This window comes from Sander vitreus, chromosome 8, assembly GCF_031162955.1.
Source record: "Sander vitreus isolate 19-12246 chromosome 8, sanVit1, whole genome shotgun sequence".
In the NCBI taxonomy this organism is placed as follows: Eukaryota; Metazoa; Chordata; class Actinopteri; order Perciformes; family Percidae; genus Sander; species Sander vitreus.
Genome location: NC_135862.1, coordinates 23,939,777 through 23,962,446, shown reverse-complemented (window position 1 = coordinate 23,962,446; position 22,670 = coordinate 23,939,777). Strand labels below are relative to the sequence as shown.

At 40.5% G+C, this 22,670-nt stretch overlaps 1 protein-coding gene across 1 annotated transcript; it reads right to left on the bottom strand.

Moving 5' to 3' along the window:
• Positions 1 to 10,819: 10,819 nt before the first annotated feature.
• On the bottom strand, positions 10,820 to 11,870 carry phlda2 (pleckstrin homology-like domain, family A, member 2). Its single transcript, XM_078257551.1, has 2 exons — positions 11,293 to 11,870; positions 10,820 to 11,168 (listed from the first exon to the last, which is right to left on the bottom strand). Exon 1 carries the CDS (start codon positions 11,747 to 11,749, stop codon positions 11,333 to 11,335), a length of 417 nt encoding a protein of 138 aa, XP_078113677.1. The 5' UTR covers positions 11,750 to 11,870; the 3' UTR covers positions 10,820 to 11,168; positions 11,293 to 11,332.
• Between the last annotated feature and the right edge of the window lie 10,800 nt (positions 11,871 to 22,670).

Sequence of the window (22,670 nt, the reverse complement as noted above, 5' to 3'; positions counted from 1 at the left end):
AGCGTGCTGTCTAGTTTGATTAATGCTGACCTCCAATACAACCGTAGCCCATTTGGCAAAAGGTTGCTACTGTGCTCAGTCTTGGGGCAGCTTGTGGACAGAGAGGACCATTGTGAGTTCCCCTTCTCCTTGGGAAAGACCCTTGAGCCATGACAAACAGGATTTCCTCTTATTTCAGCCTCTAGTCTTCCCACTTCCCTACTTCTATAGGGGGTTTATAAAGCAGATACTTAGAGCTCTGTAGTGTCACATAAATTCAGCTTCGGGCAGCAGCAGGTATGATGAGGCCATAGTAACGCTGTGCTGTCTTTTATTAGAAGTTCCATCCACATCTCAGATTTTTTAAATATGTAACCAACCTTTTTAACAGCAGACATTTTGACTTCACAAAGCACAGGGGTAATTAATAACATAAATGATGGCTCTGCTCCATTAAGGAGTTCTAGTTCATAGGCCCTGGTATTGTACAGTAGATGCTGGCCTAATTGAGTTATCATTAAGGTAATGAGTTCGACCTGAGCCTTTCGTGCTATGACACACCTCAGTGTCTGCTGTGAGTAACTCTGCGTTCCAGACAACTCTGAACTCTATTATACTATTTCCGACCACCTATTAGAAAAAGGACAATGGAACGCCACTCAAAGTCTGAGTTCTTACTTGTAAACTCGGGGGAAATTCATCTACCCCGACTTAATAAAGTAGGAGTTTTCTGATGTAACACAACAATAATAATAATAATAATAATAATATATACTTTATTAATCCCGCAAGGGGAAATTACAATGTTTTCACTCTGTTTTTATTACACACATTACACACAGGCCTGAATTACACACACATGCTCAGTACCTATACATGCACTAATGGAGAGATGTCAGATGGCAGCATCCATGGAAGCACACAAAGTATATCTGCCTGTATTTAAGTTCAATAATATTCATGGAATATTCTTTCCAAGTATAAAAGTGACGTAAAATAAAATGTATGATGGCATCTGTTAGTCTACCTCACACATTTTTCCTCCTCTGTTTTCTTTTTATATCTATGGTTTGCATAATGCAAGGGAGCTGTGCCGCTGAGAGTTCATTGTATGTGCATGCACTTGACAAAGAAATACTAATATTAAAAACTACAGTTTATTACAGATGGGATTTTATTTAACCCCGGCCATCAGTTCTGTTGTTTTATCATTGTACTCAAAATGTACAACCTGCATAATTGTGTGACCGCTCATATTTGTTGCCTGGTTGGACTTATTTTTAGCCATGTCACTGCATTATCGAGATCTCACTCAGTATTTACTCTGGTGGGTGCAGTATTGTCATATTTTTTTTAACTTGATGGCTGGAGCTATATAAAATCAAATCCAAGTCATAACAAATCAAAGTTTCCCTTTGAACTAAAACTGCATTTCACGTTTCTTTGTTTCGAGCTTCCTGCCCTTCATCCAGCCATCCATCCGTCCATCCATTCATAGATCAACCCACTCAGGTGTCCAACTCCTGGGTGGCTGCAGAGGGATCACATCACCTCAGCGAAGGTATGCAGACTCGGAAACACGAGCCCACACCTCAATCAGCAGTGATTAAGCACCCTCTGTTGTGTCTTTAAACAATATGCTCCTGTTTTGTCTTGCTATGATTGATGGAGACATTTGTTGCCGGGTCAATACCACACTGCTGGAGTGATCGTGGAGCTGGAGCCAAACAGTGAAACAATACATAGGATCTGCAGGAATGCATTGTCTGAGAACCTGTACTTTTATAAAGGGACTTTCCAGCTTGCTCCGCCCGCTCCTTAAGGTCCTATCCCTCTGTGAAAGACATTTTCAGACGGCCAGCATTATTGTCCCTGTTGTACAGCACTTAATATCCAGTAAAATATAATGTTTTCCAAATGTTTCCCACAAAACTCTCTTCTCTTCTCTTCTCTTCTCTTCTCTTCTCTTCTCTTCTCTTCTCTTCGCTTCCAAAACAAAGGTACATGATAGGCAACTTTTTGTTTTAAGCATCTTTTTATGGTTTTCACACAGATTATAAAACTAAAATATACCCTATAATTATGTAATATTGACAAAATATTCTACTTAGAGAGAACTGAAAACATAGACTGACTATAAAGTAATTGAGGTTTGTGTTTTTTTCCCAAAGTAAATAGTGATTTGCTGCACCTCTAACCCTTACTGTTTAGTACACAAAATGCCCAAACTGGCCAATACCACATAGGAAATGTCACATATTACTTTATGACTCAACAATAACTTGTAATATGTCAGTGTGATTTATCTTTGTTCATAATGTGTGTTGTTCCATTACTTTGCTCGTGTCGAAGCGTTCCTAAACGTTTCCTAAAAGTAAAGACAGAGTGATAGATAGATTGTTAGTCAGGGTGAGGGTGCAGTATCCCTGTTGCATTGACAGTTGATTAGATTGGTATGTTGTTGGCTTTGGTGTGTCGCGGGGGAATTCCTGCATCCATTTTTTCCCCTCTTAGCAAATTCTTCTTCTGTTACTTGTAATATTCTCTGTGCTGGAAGTTTCCCTACCTCCCTTTATATGCTCATTTATCTTTCTTGCTATTTCACTCGCTTTCCTCTTGTGCAATATCTACGGTGAACTAATTTCCTCTCGCCCTGATAATGGCTGTGGACCCGGGGTCATCATTACATGTTATTACAGCCATTCGTTTCACCTTCGGTTTCATGTCAGGCAAAGTACATTGTGTTGTTGCCTTATTTATTTATATCTGTACGAACAATCTGATGTAACTTACAGTAACTTGTGTGAGTGACGATCAGCTGCTGTGGAGCTATTAAGTAGCACCTTGAAGAAATCACATGGCAGTCAGCCACACAGTGAAACCAGCCCTCAGATTTGCTGTCTTTTCTCTTTTGGTTTGCTCGGTTTATTCCCAACAAACCAACTGCTGTTGCTGCTGCCAGAAATGTGAAGCGCATCACTTCACGCAATGTCACGCTAGCTTGTGTAAAACAAATATAAGCTTCAATGAACTAGGTACTAATGATTGTGTCACAGTTGTATTATATATAATGAATACAGGATCTGGAGGATATTTGGAAATAATGTCATTTATCAATAAATCTCATCCAGTGATATGGGTTCAACTTTTCTCCAGACATTGTACTGGCTCTCACACACGCACACACACACACACACACACACACACACACACACACACACACACACACACACACACACACACACACACACACACACACACACTGTCTGCAGAAATGACCAAAACAGAAGAAAATGTTAAATTCTGAATAATGTCTTTCATTAGACTACCAGGCTGGGAAATGTAATGTTATTGTAATCTGTTCTTGGTTATCTCTTCACACACCCACTCAGGCAGGTGTTGGTAACTAAACCCCCCCTCAGGAGCCTAGTTACAGTATTCTGTGTTCAGACTCCTGTACCCCAGCTGCTCTGCTCCACTGCTCGCAGTCCCATCATCCACCGTGATCCACATCTGTCTGTTAGCCACACAGATAGATTTTGTCTTATTTGTCCAGGTTTTGAGAATATTGTCTAGTGAGACTTCCTAATAGACTTCTTCTATTGAGAATGGAATTCCTTTTGTTTCGTTTACAGGATTCAAAAAATGCATTTCAAATTTAGAAGCAACATTTCAAGTGCAGCCTCACATATACGCTAACATCGCTGCAGACTGTTAGTCTTGTTAAGATGTTTTTTACTGTAATGGATATCTCAAACCTTGAGCCAAAATTACTATATCTCTGTGACTAGATAATTCCAGTGGTAGGTGAGAAAGATGATTAAAACGTATGTCAGAGCTGTGTCTTTTTGGTGGGTCCAAGTCAATCACAAGTGTGAAAAATTCCAGTAAGAAACATGTTTTTCAGGTCTCTGAATGCTGCCCATTACAGTTTTTTACAACTGCTTACACATGTTTTCGAAACTATGTCTCCTTTTTTCAAAACTACACCATTTCCAAAACGGTACACACAAAATGCAAAATGCATCATATCTCCTTCAAAATGAAACACTGCATTCAAAACGCCATACACACCTCTCAAAATAGTAAATTTTTGGATATTCCATGTACACACTCTTTTGTCTTTCATAGGCTTATGTCTACATTTCCAAACACTCTCTTCACGTTCTAGAGTGAAAGTAATCTGCTGTGAGTGGTTGAAAAGTATACTGTAAATACCAATACAATGTTGGAACAGAAAATATTTATTTGGAAAAACATTACTGTTGTAGCAGTATCACAGTGTTGTATGCAGTAGCATACAAGAAAACAAAACCACAAAACCAGGTTTGAATTATGGACGGCACTGTAAAGCGACTGAAGTTGGGCAGGACTCTCAGTCCAGCTTCTCTCATGGTCAATCCGGGGTTGATCACATGATCACTAAGTGTGGCCCTGATGGCATCAGAGGTGGCTCTCCTTCTTTCTCTTCTTTGCCCTCGTCCTCTTCCAAGTCATCCTCTTGTTCCTTCTCCTCCTCTTCATCCTCTTCTTCCAACCCTTCCTCATTGAACTTGTCCTCGTTGTCGTCCCCTGTCTCTCCCTTCTACTCCCCTTGTCCTCTGTCTATCCATGGTTCAAAACAGGCAATCTGATCTTTGACCTATTTATAGGCCTATACTAAAGCAGTGATTGGTTAGTGATCAGTACTGTTTGCACATGTGAGGAGTGGATGTGTGACCTGGTGAATAAGTGTAGCATTTTGGTTGGTTGTGTTTGGAAAAGGAAAGTCACTTCCTGTTAGATTTGTGTGTAGTGTTTTGAAAAAGGTGTTTTATGCAATTGAAAACTAAGTGAGAGGATGAGAAATAGACTATGGTCTTGGAGATGTGGTGTGTAGTTTTGCTCTGAGTGAGAGGTTTCAAAAATGGTGTGACGTGTAAAGATTTTGTGTGTAAGCAGTTGTAAAAAAAACTGTAAAATGACACATTTTCATTTAATTAATTAAGGAGGTCAAAACTTGAATGTTTTCAAGTCCAAGTCAAAGCTGAAGTCCTGTCCTTCGTTAAGTCCAACTCGAGTCTGAAGTTTGAAACCTACTTCATCTGATACTAACCTTTGCCTTCTTCCTCAGACCCCAGAGTGCACGTGGAGCTCTCTCGTCCTGGGCCGTCCGCCCCCTCACAGCCTTGTAGACATTCCTGACAGCGTCTCCTCTCTCTGTCTGAGGCTTCTCTCTGGACAGCTGGGTCTTAAGCAACATGATCTCCGCTCAGCGCTGCTGCCCCTGCCGACACTTTGTGTGTATATATACAGAATGTGTGTGTGAGGTTGTGCATGTCCAATACACACACGTCTTGCTTGATATAAGAGGTGCCACATTCGTAAGATTCTGTTGAAAAACGGGCCTTGAAAAGAGAGAGACTCATCGGATGTTTGGGAAAATATCGTTTCACTCTGACATGTGTTGAGTTTGCTTGCTGTATCCTTTTCTTTCTATATTTATGGAGCGGATGTGCTCTGGACGTAGAAAGCTATTAGGTTGCCACTCTGCTGATGTTTGGGTGTCGTCCCATGATTCCTGAAAAGGGGTTTTAAAAATTGTTCAGTCCCAGTGTACGTGACACTACATCTACAGTCAGTGTTGTGCCCTAGCTCCTGAGGTTATTTGAGTTACAGGTTTGTGACTGAGACAATCACAGACGGTGGAGAGTATGGGCAGATATTAGAGCTGAAGATGCACATATGGGGAGTTTTTTCCCTGTGACTCAGCAGACAGAAATGAATGTCCCAGTAAAAACAAACACTGTTGTCGTGGCTACAGACGATTAGTAGAATGATGCCTTTGTGGATAAGATGAGGAGGGAAATTCGTCCAATTTATCCGCAAGACCAGATCTGGGAATCAGATGACCTTTATTTGGATGGAGGAATGATGAATGGGAAACAGCAGAGAACCATGGAGAGCTGGATGTTGGTCAAGCACTCAGATGAATGTTTCCTATTTTGTGGCCCAATTTTGACTAGAAACCTGGTGAACTTCATTTTCTTAAAATGTACAACCTGCATAATTGTGTGACCTCATTTGTTGGACTTATTTTTTAGCCATGTCACTGCATTTCAAGATCTCAGTTTTTACTTTGGTGGGTGCAGGGCTGGAGCTATGAAAATAAATTCAGAGTAATAATAAATCAAAGTTTCCCTTTGAACTAAAACTGCATTTCACTGTTTCTTTTGTTTCGAGCTCCCTGCCCTTCATCCATCCGTCCGTCCATTCATAGATGAACCCACTCAGGCGTCCGACTCCTGGGTGGCTGCAGAGAGATCACGTCAAACTGCATTTCACTGTTTCCTGAGACTCTCTCAGCCATGACCTGAGGAAGTCAGTCTGCTCTATATGTGCTGAGGTATTTGCTCAGGTATGCTCACCTGAGCAATGCGCCAGTAGGTGAAATACCTAAACGCGGTTCTTTCCGGTAAGACGAGCCAGTGAATAGCACTGCTCTGAGATAATCCCATTCCCTTGGTTTTAAGAAACTCAACACCAGGTACATGGCTGCCAGCTTTCTTTTTTAAATAGCTGCAATATTTGAAACTCATCAGAGAAAAATAAAAGTAAGTTACACAAAGTAATAGATGTATGACACAGATCTTGGAGACTGTTAGTAATCTCCCAGGGCCTTGCCTAATATCCTGATAGTCTCTGCTGTTTGGGTTTTAGGAGGTTTTTATTTACATGAAGCACTAGTGTTTCGCCCTGCTGGCGTCAGATTGGACTCTGACGGGAAAAGCGCGTGAGGAAATGACACAACAGGTCGAAGTGAAACAAAGATAGAAGTTCCTACGATAGTGGCTTACAGGAAGCAGAGTGATACCCTCACTAAGTGTGAGCTTAATGAACCATGACGCATACCTGGGCAAACCCGTAAGTTACGCTGTGAAGTAGTGTTAACATGTCATCAAGCTGTGCAAGCAAACTGCAAGTGCTATTAGTGTTTGAAATGCCCAGACATGCTCTTTATGAGCTGTAAGGCCACAAAAGTTAAGACTTTATGTAAAAGTAGACTCATGATTGCAGTCTGAATCACAACTTGACTATATTTAGAGTCCGAACTTCCAAGCTACAAAATTAAGACCCTTTCATTTTCTAATCCAGAGAAAATGCCTCTTTCATCCTTTTGCTATAAAGTGAATTGTTCATGTTCCATGCTGTCCACCTTTGTCCGCTTTCCAGAGTTTTCAACTGCACCTTCAATTCTTGACCGTGCAGAGTTGGCTGCTGTCATTATTTGATCGAAGTGTGAAACTTTAAGTCATATGTTAACAAAACTGTAAGAAGAGTGAAGAAGGCCAATGAGATGTGTCTGAAAGCTCTGAAAAGCTAGTAAGTGGACCTTTGAGATTAGAGACATATATTTATGTTACACATATTGTTCCCAAAATAAAAGCTGTTTCAAAGCCTCCTCCACATTTACCAGAATATAAATCTGGCAACAGAAATACGTCATCCATTCATTCTATTACATTTTTATTTAATATGTATATGTCTAAAAACAAACAATCAAATGCAATAATATTTAGTCTTAGAAGATCAACCTTCCAATCCGACATGGTGTATTTTGTTTGTAACTGTTGAATAGACACAATACTGAGGACATGAGCAGTGTCCTCAGTTGCAGCTTGGGCCCTGCATGTGAAGGGAAGGAATCATACAAGATTAAAAAAAATATGTCTTCTCAACTTTTTATGTTTACTCTCCTATATTTTCCTTCCTGGCAACGCTCTTGTCTCTGTACAGCACAGTGCTCTGATGGACTGACTCATTTTTTCATGTTGAGACAAACTACTCCATGACGAGAACAATATAAAGTATTTATATATACAAATCATTACAGATTAATTTCTTGACATATTGTAAAGTTATTGCTGTTTGTGTGGGAGCGAGACAAGTTTCTTCTAGCCACCGACCTTCACCTCACAACACCCTGCTCAGCTGTTACTCCATACGCACTACCTCAGCTTGTCAGCATTACATCTCGTGTTTACGATGAATGCCTCTGAATTAGACATTTTGTCCTGCTCGGTGTAAAAATGAAGATGAATTGAAGATGTGTATACAGGTCATTTCCCTGCACACACTTGTCTAACATCCTCTCTACTTATTGCATATATCTTTTCCTCAAGAATGTAACAATGCATTCACTGTTGCACAGCCAACCTCAGTCCACATAATGACGGCCAATGGACCGATGACGCCAAGGCTACAAGTATGGCTTGAGTGTGTGCCAGTGCTGCATCAGAGGATGTTTATACAGCCTGAGATCATAGAGGAAGACAGTGTGTGATTCCTTCTGGTTGGTGGTGGTGGTGGTGTGTGTGTGTGTGTGTGTGTGTGTGTGTGTGTGTGTGTGTGTCTGTGTGTGTGTGTGTCTGTGTGTGTGTGTGTGTGTGTGTGTGTGTGTGTGTGTGTGTGTGTGTGTGGGTGTGTCCAGACAAGCGAAGAAGTAAAGAACACAACCTGACGTACTGGATCATGATGTCTTTTATCAGCCTCTGAAAACACTGCTTAGAGTCATTTCAAATGCTTAAACAACACTTTTCTCCATTAAATTGAATAGAAAAGAATAATATGCACTGGTGACACAAAAAAACCTGTGTGGCCCTTGGCTCAGGGGCCAAATGTGTGTGTGTGTGTGTGTGTGTGTGTGTGTGTGTGTGTGTGTGTGTGTGTGTGTATATGTGTGTGTGAGATTAAAGTGGTGCCAATTTGTGAAACAGTATTTTTAGAGTGGAGGCCCATCCGCTCCGGTAATACTCCTCAGATCAGTCTAACCCTTTGATGCGTTCATTGTAGCGTGATCCTACTTCAAAGCTGCACACGGGTACAGGATGGGACGGGGAGGAGGGGGACTCCACGGTACACTTCATTACTGCGGGCCAGAGATTCGGCTTTCTGTCACCTCTGACCTTTAGGCATTTGTGCTCATAACACACTTCCACTCCACAAGATCCACGACCGGAGGTATTTATTTGCAGAAGGGCTCAGGGCAGAGAGGGTACGTCTTTTTTTTTTTAAATGTCCAAACAGTGTTAAAGAAAACCAATAAGTTAATTTTCCAATTAGCTCCAACCCTGAGGCTCAAACTCCCCCTCAGTATCAGATCAGCTGAGTCTTTTATTCCAATTCACATAAATGTCTTGTATTTCATGGTATTGTATTGTACGTGCACCTGCAAGCATCGTGTAACATGTTTTGAAAGGCGATATAGAAATAAAGTTAAACTATCTAAACTGAATATTTTCCAAGCAACTCGTATCAAGCATGACTCTCATGGCTATATGAAATGTTCAGTGTTCTGTCTTCATAGGCTTTCTTAAGATTATTTTTTGGGCATTTTTAGGCCTTTATTGACAGGACAGCTGAAGAAATGAAAGGGGAGAGAGAGGGGGAAGACATGCAGCAAAGGACCGCAGGTCGGAGTTGAACCTGGGCCTGCTGCGTCAAGGAGTAAACCTCTATAAGGGGCGCCCGGATAGCTCACTTGGTAGAGCAGGCGCCCCTTCATAGGCTTTCTATGGTAGAAACACAAAATCAACCCCACGGTTTAAAGTTTGTTGTTAGTATCTACTATGACTTGCAGTCTTATATTCGAAGACTGTAAGTCGGAAATCCCAACACATACTTATTAAATATGCCTAACTGGCATTTGGTTTATATACAGCCAATAATATACAGCTAATTTAGAATGAGTAATAGTTTCACATGAACTTTACAACCTGCATTTTATTATAGGCCTTTCAAGGTTTTCTGAATGACTAAAGCCGTGCCCACTGGGTTTATAACAGTAATTAAATAGGTGTGTACCTGGTGTCATATTATACCTATTGAAACAGGCTTTATGTCATGAAAAGGGCAGTAAAGTGGACTTCCTGTGTTTTCCCCACCTTGTAAAGAACGGAGGCCTCTGATAAGGAGTTTGTCATCTGTTAGTTCGAAAATCAACTAAAACCAAATTTAGCTTATATGTGAGGTTTCTGAAACACCACAACTGCAACACATTCAAATGTAAGATTTTAAAATGTAATCATTTAGCATTTCCATCCCAACAGTGACACATACACCTACATTACCAGGAAGCAGTTGAGGCAGTGGTGTAGTCTATGTGATACGCAGATATATACGCAGTATACCCACTAAGAAAGCTCCAGGATTTCCATATATCCACTTAAAAATGCCCAATGACGTGTAACAACATACTTTGCATTGTAATTTTGATATATTTTGAATTGTCGTCTGTGTTTTTCTTCCTTCTTCACATAGGCTAAATAAAAGGTATTTCCCCCGCAAATTGGTGCATCAGAATACAGGATATGAAGTTGATGCTCAAAACTTCCCTGGGGGAAGGACACCTAGAGCCCCCACTATGAAATGCCCCCCCCACAAAAAGGGTCCATTCTGGCCCATATATATATACATACACACACACACAGTATAGGCCCATTCATATACAGTACACCCACTACAATACATTAGACTACACCACTGAGTTGAGGTGTGTTCAAAGATGCCACCGAGTCTTTCAAGTATCCCGTGCTGCTGACTAAATCTGCTTATCAGTTGTGACTCAAGCCTGAAACCCTCCCAGTGACAATAAAGAGCCACATTCCACCTGACAGCAGAAAGGAAAGGGACTTTCCTGCCCTCCACTCCCTTTCTACTATTGCGTGTCTGGCATTTACAAAGAAATGCTGCTGGTGAAAAGCCCCCAGAGTGTCAAATATAGGCTGTTACTGACTGTATGACGTCAAGTAAAACGTTTCTAGTTGAGACATGACAGACAGAAATAGAGGAGAGCATAAAGTTATGTCAAAAATGCATGGATATTTATTCAAATAAATACATACAACACAAATTGAAAATAGTAAATAATTTAAAACACAAGCTGTTTGCCAGTAACACCATATTCTGGAAACAAATAAATTAACATCATGGTTTTAGAAGGCATTCCCAGGAGAGCAAACTTGAAATAGTTTTGACAATTCAAGGGTTCAGTCCTGTGTGTGGAGCTTCTGAAAATATCTGTCTGTCGGTTTAGATCAGTTGTCCCCTCTCTCCCGAGAGCTCAGTCCCGAACAATCCTTCATCTCTGGACCGGATGACCTCGTCCTCCTTTTGGTCCTCGTATTATTTCTGTATGGTCCACTTTGACACTAAAAAGGAGATAAAAACCCATGTCATTAGTTTTTAAGATTCTCCCACTGCGTTAAAACTACATTTAATGTTTATTCGTATTCACATATCATGGCAGCTTTATGTCATGGTGTTTCCCCTCACCATATAAGGAGTTGGTAACTGCCAAAGTCCCTACAGCGGCTCAGGGCGCCCTCGCCATGCGCCTCTCCTGCTGTCCAGGCGAAGCGCTCTCATTGTCCTGCCGCGTTTTAAAGTCCTGGATGGCCTTTCTGTTCTGGAAATCAATCAGGGCCATGGTGATCACTGCGTTCCAGCAGTTCTCCTCCCCAGAGCACCGGAAATCGATCTCCTTATTGTCTGTGGTTACGATGGTGAAATAGACGAACTTGCCGGTGTGCTCCACGCAGTCCACCTTCTTGATGGACTGCAGCTTGAGCTCCTTGCCCTTGGAGCGCTTCTGCGTGTCGGCGTAAATTGTGAGTCTGTCCGTGGTCAGGACGCACGTCTTCCTCCTCCAGAACTGGAGCAGGTTGTCGCTCCTCTTCTCCAGCTCTCCCTCTTTGAGCACCTGGCTGATCTCCGCCGCTGACATTTTCATTGTTTATGTCGGGTAGGTCTGTGAACTCTGCTTTCCCTGCTGTGTCGGTCGAGTAGGACCCCGAGGAAGGCACTTCTCTACTGAGGTTTTGGTAATCCAGAGTGGCGTTGTGTGAATGAAAGGTAGGAAAGGACTTTTATAGCCTACTCTGGCCTGAGCCCTTCCCACTTTACGTCAGATGACTTGGGAATGCATCAACAGTTGCCAGTGGAGTAATTCAAGGCTGTGTGGGCGGAAGCTGTGGCGCAGGCGGGGAGAGTGCAGAGGAAGTCCTAACGTGGACCTAATTACACCGCCAACATGTTAATTACTAATCCACATCCTACTGCGGTAGTCCAAATATTTGCCCACTCTGCAGTGAGTGCTTCAGTATATGGTTAATTACCTGATGTGCACTGAGTGAGCTGAGCACATGCGTAAAAGCCAGTCTGGAAAACCGGGGTGAAGTTCGCTAAGTATGGTATTCTTCGGTAGCCTGAGTAACTTTAACCGTTGTTCATGTGAAATCTCAAAGACAGCCTGATGCTTTATTTATAGACTATTTGTGGGTGGCTGTTTGCTGTTTGACCTATCAATTCCTGGTGATAAAGTATAAAAGGGTAAATTCTGTATAGTGCATACACTTGTAGCTGTTATGTACTTGCAGCTTTGTAAGTCATTGTAATCGCAAGTGCACGACCCACTGTTGTTCACTGTGCCAAGTAGGTGCAGTGCCACCCTGCTCGCCTACTCTGATTCTTTACCTCAGATTTACTTGTTTTACATCAGTGGTGTTTTACATAAATTTTGCTATTATTCCTGTCTGTGGATGTCAAGCTGCTGAACTACACCCAAACAGCTCATGAGAACTACCTTGTAGTACCTTGTGCAAATGTGCACCATTTTTCTCGAAAGCCAATCAGAGCAGACTGGGCTTTTTTTCAGGAGGGGGGCTTAAGGACAAGTGCTAAAATGGGGCGTTTTATACAAATGGTAAATACAGCTATATTCAGACAGACAGTATGAGAAAAATTATGTTTTTGGTTTTCTTTTTAAAGCATGTGAACATGTTCTAGTAAAAACCCAAAATACAAGTATGGACCTGAAAATGAGCATCAAATGTCTCCTTTAACTGAACTAGACGTATTATTTAGACACAAAGACCTTGTTTTAGAGAACTTTGGCTACTCTTTGAAGAGCTACATGGAGCTGGTACTGAGCAGGGCTTCTCCCAGTGATTGTGTTCAATTATCAGATTATGAATTGGATACTAAACTTCATTGTGATTTGCCTTGTTTTTATTATTACAATGAAAACAAAGCTTCTTATGAGAAGAAACAACATCTACAAACACCAACCATCATGTTTGAACTCTCAAACAATGGATGGTGGAAGTCTGCGAATACATTACACTGATATATTTATTAAAGTTAGTGGACTAACTTATAATTTCAAGAAAAAGACTAGAAGTTAAGTTGAAGTGACTTCAAATTAATACAACGTAAATATATACATATATTTTTTATATTAAGTTAATGACAAAATACGAGTTGATACCACTAAATCCCTGTATGTTCTACAGTGTTTTTCAAGAATTAAATAAGGAGGAAAAGGGTCAGCTATAACTAGAAAATGCATTTCATGCAGAAAATTCTTGTGAAAGCTGAAAATCTAAATTGCTAAGGCTAAACTGGATTGCTGGCATAATTTCGTAAGAAGAAAGTGAAGTTGTGAGAATAGTTGGAAAAGTGGTTATGGTTTTAATTAATATGAATTTCATTGAAATGTTGAATAACACCAATAATGTATCAAACAAAAGTGGAATAATTTACGTTTTTTTTTTAAACTGTCGCTACACTGAATTGCTGTGGGGTATAGTATGTTGAAAAAGTAAAAAAAGTCATAGTATAGTATTTTAAAAAAAGTGATAAAGTCATTGTATAGCATGTCGAAAAAAGTCATAGTATAGTATGTCAAAAAAAGTGATACAAAGTAATAGTATTGTTTGTTGAAAAACGTCATAAAAGTCATAGTATATATAGTATAGTAGTGATAAAAAGTCATAGGGTATTATGCCCGAAAAAGTCATAGCATAGTATGTTGCAAAAAGTCAGTATACTAAGTAAAAAAGTGATAAAAAAGTCAAAGGGTAGTATGTCGAAAAAAGTCATAGGATAGTGTATCGAAAATAATCGTAGTATATAGTATGTCGAAAAAAGTGACAAAAAAAGTCACAGTATAGTATGTTGAAAACGTCATGAAAAAGTCATGGTATACTATGTCGAAAAAAAGGATAAAAAAGTAATAGTATAGTATGTTGAAAAAAGTCATAAAAAAGTCATAGTATGTCAAAGAAAGTCTGGAAGAAGACGCAATCTGCACACAAAAACTCTTAAGTCACGCAATACCAACCCATTATAAACTCAGAAAAAGCATGAAAGAAGCACTAAACTTTAACCGTGATAACACAAAAACTGTAAAAGATATCGAAAAACTGAATCATTTTCTAATAGCCGAAGGTTCTGTGAATAGTTTAATGTTTGAATGATGTCTGTAGGTGAACGTAGGTAGGAGGAGTGGAAGATGCCTGAAGAGGTTGTGAAAATTGCTCCATTGACTTTCAATGTAAAAAGAAAAAAGGTTAATATTTTAAAAAGTATAAATGGTAGAAAAAAAGTTGAATACAAGCACAAATGTCCTTTTAGAGCTGAACATTTTGATATTTGAATGGTCTTTGTATCTGAAAATATGTAAAAGTAGTAGGCGACCGAAAGTATAACGGATAATCAGATAACAATAATCAGCATTTACACAATTATTTCTTGATTTAACAGTCATGGGACTTTGATGCAACCTGAGGTGACATGTCATATGCCCTTTGATATCACTGCATAGGTCACATATGCCACTGCATGCTGAGCCCCTCTGACCACAGTGCCATCTGATTGGCTTAGTCCTGGTTTATATTCCTGTCAGACTGACAGTAGCAGGCTATCACTGAGCTCTCTGAACCTGTGTGAGAGGGATCGACCCCCAAACTATTATACTACTGATACCAATCTTGTTTACAGTATTGATGAATACGATCAATACAAAAACAAAATTATGGTATCACCACTATCCTGTGTGAATCTCTTCTTGAATCTTTTTAAACATTCTATGGTGTGAATCAGCAGGAGGAGGTGGTAAGAAGGCAGATGTCATCGACTTATAATCACCCACACAAACGCGACCCTGACCCCAGTGTCCAGTTCACGTACAGCAGCCAGGGTGCATAGCTCGTGTGCAGAGTGGCGAGTGTTCACCAAGCGCCCACTTCAGGCTCTTCAGCCTCGCTATCAGTCTCCTCTCTCAGACGTTTTCGGAAAGATCTCCCTCCAGTTTCCCTCCGGAAGTGAAATGTCATTGTGGACTCAACACACACACACACACACACACACACACACACACACACACACACACACACACACACACACACACACACACACACACACACACACACACAAGCAATTGAGTTTATGTGTTATGTTAAGTGTGCTACTGATCACTTCTCCAGAGTTCTCCAGTAATTATGCAAATATCTGGGTGACCCTAAATTAAATTAAATCACATTGTGCTCCCATGAGTTAGAGAGAACCACACATAATACCACACCGACAGAGCAACATGTGCCATGTGCCACACAGAGCGGGATGTGGCAGCCTCTTTATTCCTCTGATCTCAAAGAAAAGGAAACCACATGTGTGTATGGCTTCTCTTTACCACCCCTTTTGTTTCCGGGGCTTTTCTCTTTGTTGCCTGGCGGTAGGCTATGTGTGATGTGTACGTGTGCATATATAGGTTTTTGTTTGCGGTGGAGTCTGGCAGACATGCCCATGCAGTGACTCAGCGTGTGGTGGAGCGCTTTACTTTGGAGGAGTTTGCTTGCCAAAGGAGGGCCAGGTGTGTTTGAGACAGAGTGTGTGCACATGTGGGTGACTATGTTGTGTCTATATCATCAGATCATGATTTATTTTCCCTGTGAAGAAGGTTGGAGGCTAATGAATTATAGCAGTGTTGTTAATGTTTGTACATGTTTCTGAAAGGAGAAAAAAAAATAGAAAAATAAGAAAATATAGAAAATGGGAAACTAAACAAAGTCTGAAGAAGCAGTAATGGGCGAACATGCAGAGAGTAGCTCTTACGAGTTTATAAGAATAAATATGATCCATATTTAGTCAGTACACAGTAAATATGATCCATATTTAGTCAGTACACACTCAGTTATCAAACTGTTTTGGCCAACATCATATATAGCAGAGCAGTAAATCTTCAAGGTGCCAATGCGTTCCTTTTTTTTCCTGCTTGTGAGAAAGTACAACTCTTACTGGAGGGAGTCGGACTGTGTGTTGGATCACAGGAAGTGTGTTGTGGCAACCTCAGGTTCAAATCAGCGCCCCCAGCGGGGTTTTGTTTTGTCTGTTCGATGACAGTGAGAACCACTGTCATTGAACAGACAAAACAAAACCCCCAGGTACAGAGAGAGAGAGAGAGAGAGGAAGTAAGATAATGTGTCATCTGCAACAATGTATAGATAAAATGTGAGTTCCTGAGCACAGGGGTATAAAAACAAACCAACTACATGTCTGCTCTTTTCGTCTTGTTTACTTCAGTGTGAGGGAGTTTTGCAGCCACGGGTACATGGGTGTGACAAGACAGCAGGTGGAAGGACCGGAAGGGCCCAGAGTTTGGTTTTCGTGTTGGGGCATGAAGCTGCTAAGTGTTTACCGTGAGTCACAGAACACAAAACACCTAAAATAAAAAAAAGAAGTCAACTCTTTTGAACCCTGCCAGAATTAATTTGATAAGGCTGAAAATAAGTCAGTATGCGTTAGAGATTAATCTATATTAATACAAGATTTGGGCAGGTTACAAAAAACAGGACTGCAGAACTCTGGTAGAGAAAAACAATCTATCTTTGTTACAGCTTTTTAGAACAAGTCACTACAAATGGGAAAATAGTGTACTTTATTAAAGGATTTGATGATTCATTATTGGTCCTTTGGTCAATGCATTTTTTTTGTAATGTTTTGATTTAAACCTACAATAAATCAAAAACCATTAGAAAACCAAAACAATAAAAGAAACTAAAATTCTCTGTACAGCTCAGAAGAACGGCAGAGTCGGAAAATAATGAGAATGGATTCATCACTACGAGTGACCCCTTTCACATACAAGTAATCATGTGATCCATTGTTAATGTAAAACTAAACTTGATGTAATAAAGATTTGAAATCTCTGATGAAAGCGAGACCTGGCCAGGACAGCAGCAATAAACTGTAAATAAAGGTGTGGACTGTGTTAACTGTCACACCCAGCAGTTACACTATGAACACGCTGTCGACTATCCTGTGCTCAAATGTTTGCATATCCTCAGATTGCTATAAACTAAATGGTAACTAGAGCATAGTAAGTGTTCAAAATGAAATGTGCTATCTGTTTAATTTAAAAAAACATGTTGGATTTTGGAGGCTTGTCATAAAAAACAGGTGCATATTCTCAAAAGTTTGGTAGTTATTGATTATACTGCTTATAGTTTTAAACAGGACAAATAAGACCTTTTTTTATTTTAGTAACACAATTTCTTAACATGGCTTTTGCATTTTTTTTCTTGTTTCTGCACAACAGTGCAGACAAATGAATCTTGTACGAATGTTTTGTGTGCATGCACATTTAATACAGTATATGTTTATATAGTTTATTGACATTGTGAAGCCTCCATCAGACAGTGAACTATACATAGTCAGCCTAACAATGGGGAGCAGTATGGATGAGCTGGCTGTGATGGGCCGCTGACAAGTACAGCAGAGCCCACAGGTAACAGCTGCATACTATGACACGTTTATGACTTTGGCCTGGCGCGCGCGCACACACACACACACACACACACACACACACACACACACACACACACACACACACACACACACACACACACACACACACACACATCCTCTTCTGCTCTTCTGCTCTTTGGTGACATGCCCTTATGATGAGACTCTGGAGCTATTTGAAGCATTGTTCTGATAAGCCAGTGTGTGTGTGTCCGTGGCCCCGCTGGCATTTAGCAGCGTGGGAAAAAGAACAAATGGCTGATGAGGGCAGCGCACAGCTAAACACAATGCTGCAGGAGGATCCTTGAAGAACAATCACAACAGACAGGAAGAACTGGGCAGTTATTGTATTTTGACAGTAAAGATGGCCAAGAAGCTCAAATCTACATCACTTTATGTTACAGCCAGAGATTTATGTAGTGATGGAAGAACTATTACTGTAATATCCTTGAACTTAAATCAAAGCAGCAATACAAGAATGTAAAAACACTTAATTACAAGCAGACAACCTGCATTGGAAATTACTATCAGTATTTTGTCTTAAGTATCATAAGTGCTTATTATGTAGAATGGCCACGAAGGGTATTCTATATTTTAATGGATTATACATTTTTGCATTGACATATAAGTAGCATTTCAATATTGTAGCTGATTGTAAAAAAAGGTTCATTTAACACCTTTATTTATTTATGAGTAGTTTTATATATAAACATGCATATACGTGTATTTAAAATAGTAACCTGCAAAATAAATAGCAAATACCGCTGCCAGGTAAATGTAGTGGAAGAACAATATGTCTGTATGAAATGGAAATACAAAGTGCCTAAGTACATGTAATCATACTGAAGGAAAGTATATGTATATTTAGTTTCATTCCTTCACTTGCCTCATTACTCTGTGAGAATGCTGTTCAGCCAAAGAAAAATCTCATAAATGTAATTGCATATTAAACACTCTAATTGTTGTGTCCCACTATCATTAACACATATTTCCACACAAAGGTGTGTGAACCATGCAGCCTGTGATAATCATGCTTCCTTCACACACACAACACGAGCAACGTGAAGAGGCTCCGGTGAGAGTTATGAGATGTAATCTAGCAATTTTGCTCGGAGTGCCCAGCACTTCGTACTTACCAATTTGACTCTGCAAAGAATGGCAGGTATGCAGGTCTGCGATCCTTCTCCCTGCCAGGAATGTAGCATTCACTTTGCTGTCTGCATAGCTTTACTGCGGCTTATATGATAAACCTAGAGTCTTTCCATTGAAACAGAACTAGTCAAAGGTGGAGCAGGGCCATAGACTGGACTTTTAGGCTTGATGGTTTAACTTCTTTCAGGCCTGGGCTGTGCAACTCCACGACTAAAAGGTTTGCTGTAACAGCGGTTTATCTACCATGTTGTGCAGAAACAAAGTAATGTAGAATACTTAGACAATGCCTCATTGTCAGATAATCCACATAAAGACAAGAGGGATAGTGATTCAACAAGTCTGGATTTGACTGGTGGTCATCAATCAAAATCAAGTCTTCATGATTCATTCTGTGTGTAGGTAATTCCTAGTTCAAGGTTAGGAATTAGCAACATAGTCATTTTAAGTCTTAATTGTAAATCTGTGATGCAATATTCTGGGGGGGGAGCCAAGAATACAATTCTCTAATTACAAAAGAAGTCAATTTCTGTCAGGACCAAGTGTTTATCTTGAAACAAAGCTGAGCATGGCGCAGCATGCAAAGTTTTGGTCTTACTGACTTTATCTGTGCTCGGAAGTCGAGGAGCGTGATTCAGGTTAAACATGCCGCACCTAGTTCCCTGTTCATTCACTGTTCCATTCATAAATCCAGAGGTGTGCTGCCCTGTCGCTATGCTGTAAATGGGTGTGAAGCTTGTGTTCCCACACATTCCAGGCAGAAAGGTAACTGGTGATAATGCAAATAGGATTAGCAGGGTTATATTGACCATTGTTTAAAGTAATTTGTGTTTAAGCAAACAAGGATAAACATAAAAGAACAAAGTGTGCCTGGCTGACAAGTCACTTTAATGTAACATATTGTGGAGAACTTTCTGACAACTGTGGTGCATTTGGCTTACTTCAAAATGACATTTTGTTTCTCCCACAGCTCCTTCTAATGTTTCCTCAAATGTAGTTTTAGTGAAACAGTGACGTCCAGTAGAGGTCAGGTTTGATTCCACTACCTTTTCTCTTTTACAAAGAGTTTACACACTCTCCCCGTACTGCCATACACTTGTCCAAAGACATGCCAGTCAGGACTGTACATGCTCCAGCCCCAAATGAGCAAGTCAAAAAAATTAAAAATAAAAAGAATACATGAATTGTGCTTTGGTCAACAGCTGTCAACATCCTTCCATGACCCGACGCCCACATACAACATTTAAACAGTGCGGAAGAAGATGATTGGAGGATTCTGAAAGAGTTTTGGCTGGAGACGATGGAAAAGATATTGTGAAACCCACGCTGAAGTGTTAGTCACATCCTTGTTTGGTCTTACTCCTGGAGGAGATTGTGCATCGCTGTCCCCAAGGACACTGTGCTTCCTGTTTCCCATGAGGCCTCTGTGTGTGGCAGGTCTTGTTTATGCATGGCAGGTGCTGTCAGGAGAGGTTAAGGTGACAGCTGAACAGCATTTTTATCACTCGTTCATTTGCTGACCTTTGATTTAGTACTTCACAGCACAATGCTCCTCAAGTTTGGCCTTCACTTGTTTTTGGTTTATAGGAATCATTGTCTTAGGAGTCATTATCTTCTCACCAATACTGCAAAAAGTTCTGAGCAGGCAGGTCATGTTTCCAAATTTGGAATGATTTCCATTAAACAAGACACAAGAGAGAAACAAGAGAGTCTACAGCCATGCTAGCAGCTCTGTCAGTGCTTTGAGTTTAATGCTAATGTAAAGGTTTTTATTTTTTTTTAAGATTATTTTTTTATTTTTGCAGCCGCTACGGCAAGGACTGAGCCTCTGTACATGGGGCTGTACATGGGACATTTACTAATTATCACTAAACACAAAATACAGCTGAGGCTAATAGGAATGTTATTCATTTTCACAGTTAAGCTACAGTAATTGGTCATAAGCCAAAGTATTCAACAAATTAAATGTTTGACCTGATGATGAAACTAGATGAAAAGTTAAGGGATCACCATTATAATTCACCCTGAAGGAATCATGAATGTCTGTACCAAATTTCATAGACATTAACTAAATTGTAATCGAGACATTTCACTCAATCTCAACCTCACGGTGGCGCTAGAGGAAAAAGTCAGGGTATCACCAAAGTCATTGGTATTCATCCTCTGTACAAAATGTGTTGGCAATGTATTCATTAGTTGTTAAGATACTTCAATCTGGACCAAAGTGGTGGACCAACAGGCCGACATTGCCGTCCATAGAGCCACGCCACTAGTGTGGCTGAAAAATAAGAAAGAAAACTTCAGTTTTTGTACTTCATGCACCAGCTGATAACCTGAAAGAATGATCAAAATGTGTGCAACGCTGTGAGTTCTTGTGTCAACGCCATCAGCAACATCTCAGATCTAAGATGTGATGGGCTCTTTAGTTCAACTCATTCAGTTCTGAACACCACCCCGGCGTCAGCAGCATAAAGCCCCTCTCTATTCCCTTCTTTCTCTGGAACTCAATCTGGCTCACACCACTTCCTACCAGGCGGGGGACGATACAAAAGACCCCACACAGACAACCTTGTTAACGCACACTGGTGTGTGCTCACGTACACGTATAGGCTCTGCCAAAAGCACCTTGGGGCCAAGAGTGGACAGTGGGTGCAGCTGCAGTTGGGAGGAAGTTTGGAAGTAGACTACACCCTTACACTTCTGCTGGATGAGGATGAGACGATGGCAGAAGGCGTCATTGAGGGATAATCCCAGCAGTCTGAATACTTTCCTTTGTTCTGCTGCTCTGGTCATGTGCAAAGTTTAGAGATCATCTCCCTTTGAGCACACCAAACTGATTTCTTCTATCTGTGTTGTTGATACATCCTCTCTGTCCATCCATCCATGAACATACACACTTGACAAAACAGACATCTGAGGAGTGGTGTGCAGAGAATGTCACAAAGAGCACAGAAAATAAAGCCTCACTGTAGGTTCTTTATTCACCATTTTCTTTGCATTCTCCTGTTTCAGTCTCAACAGGACCAAATGAGTTGATTTGACAAATATGCACAGCCTGCGGATCCCTCTCTCTCTGATCTCAAGATGCCCTGCAACACTGCAGGGTGAGAGTTGTGCTACACCTGGGTTTAGTAGCCTCCATATTTGGTTCGGAATTGACATTTTCTGATACCCCTTGAGTTGTTTGTCTGACATACATTTATCATTTCATAAGTGCATTGTTTATTAATGCTTATCTACTTTACTAGTTTCTATTTTGCTGGCATACTAAAGGTATCGTAGCAAATTTGGTTGACACAGACACCTTAGATATCAATTTTCAGTGCAAAGTGTAAGCAGCATGTCCACTGTGCAGTTCCATTTCCCTGGCGGTGTTACAGAAATTAGTTTTCAGACACAATTGGACTCCTTGTTACAGTGAAGCAATCCTCAAACCCACACACAGCAGTCTCAGCATGAATAGCATCTTGTTCAGAAGTCTGTAGCGCAAGATCCCCAAAATTACAGACTGGAAAGATATTTCAGTTTGTGGTCTGCTGTGGGGGGACTGAAGGATCAGAAGTCACTGCTGCTTACTCATTCCCTCCAAAACATCAAAATCCATTGTGCATTTTATTATTATCAAACAGCATTAATGATTTAGTGTCAACAGTGGCCTAGTTCTTGTCATTAACATCTGTTGTCACCTCTGTTCCCATGAAGATCCAAGCATAAACTCACACAGTTGAAAGTGTTGCTGGACGAGGTGACGGGATAAGAAAGCGCCTGTCTTTCAGCACTTCAGCACAAAACTGGGGTTGCTAGGACACAGGGTCGCCAGCCTCCTCCAGAAACTTCAGAGCACTCAGACATTATCTCCCACAATGCATTACAAGGGTCTCTCAGAGGAGTGTACATGCTTTCTCTATCTGCAAGACAGA

What these genes read in the sequence shown, in the direction of transcription:
- phlda2 (XM_078257551.1), bottom strand. Translation starts at nt 11,749, where the DNA reads ATGAAAATGTCAGCGGCGGAGATCAGCCAGGTGCTCAAAGAGGGAGAG.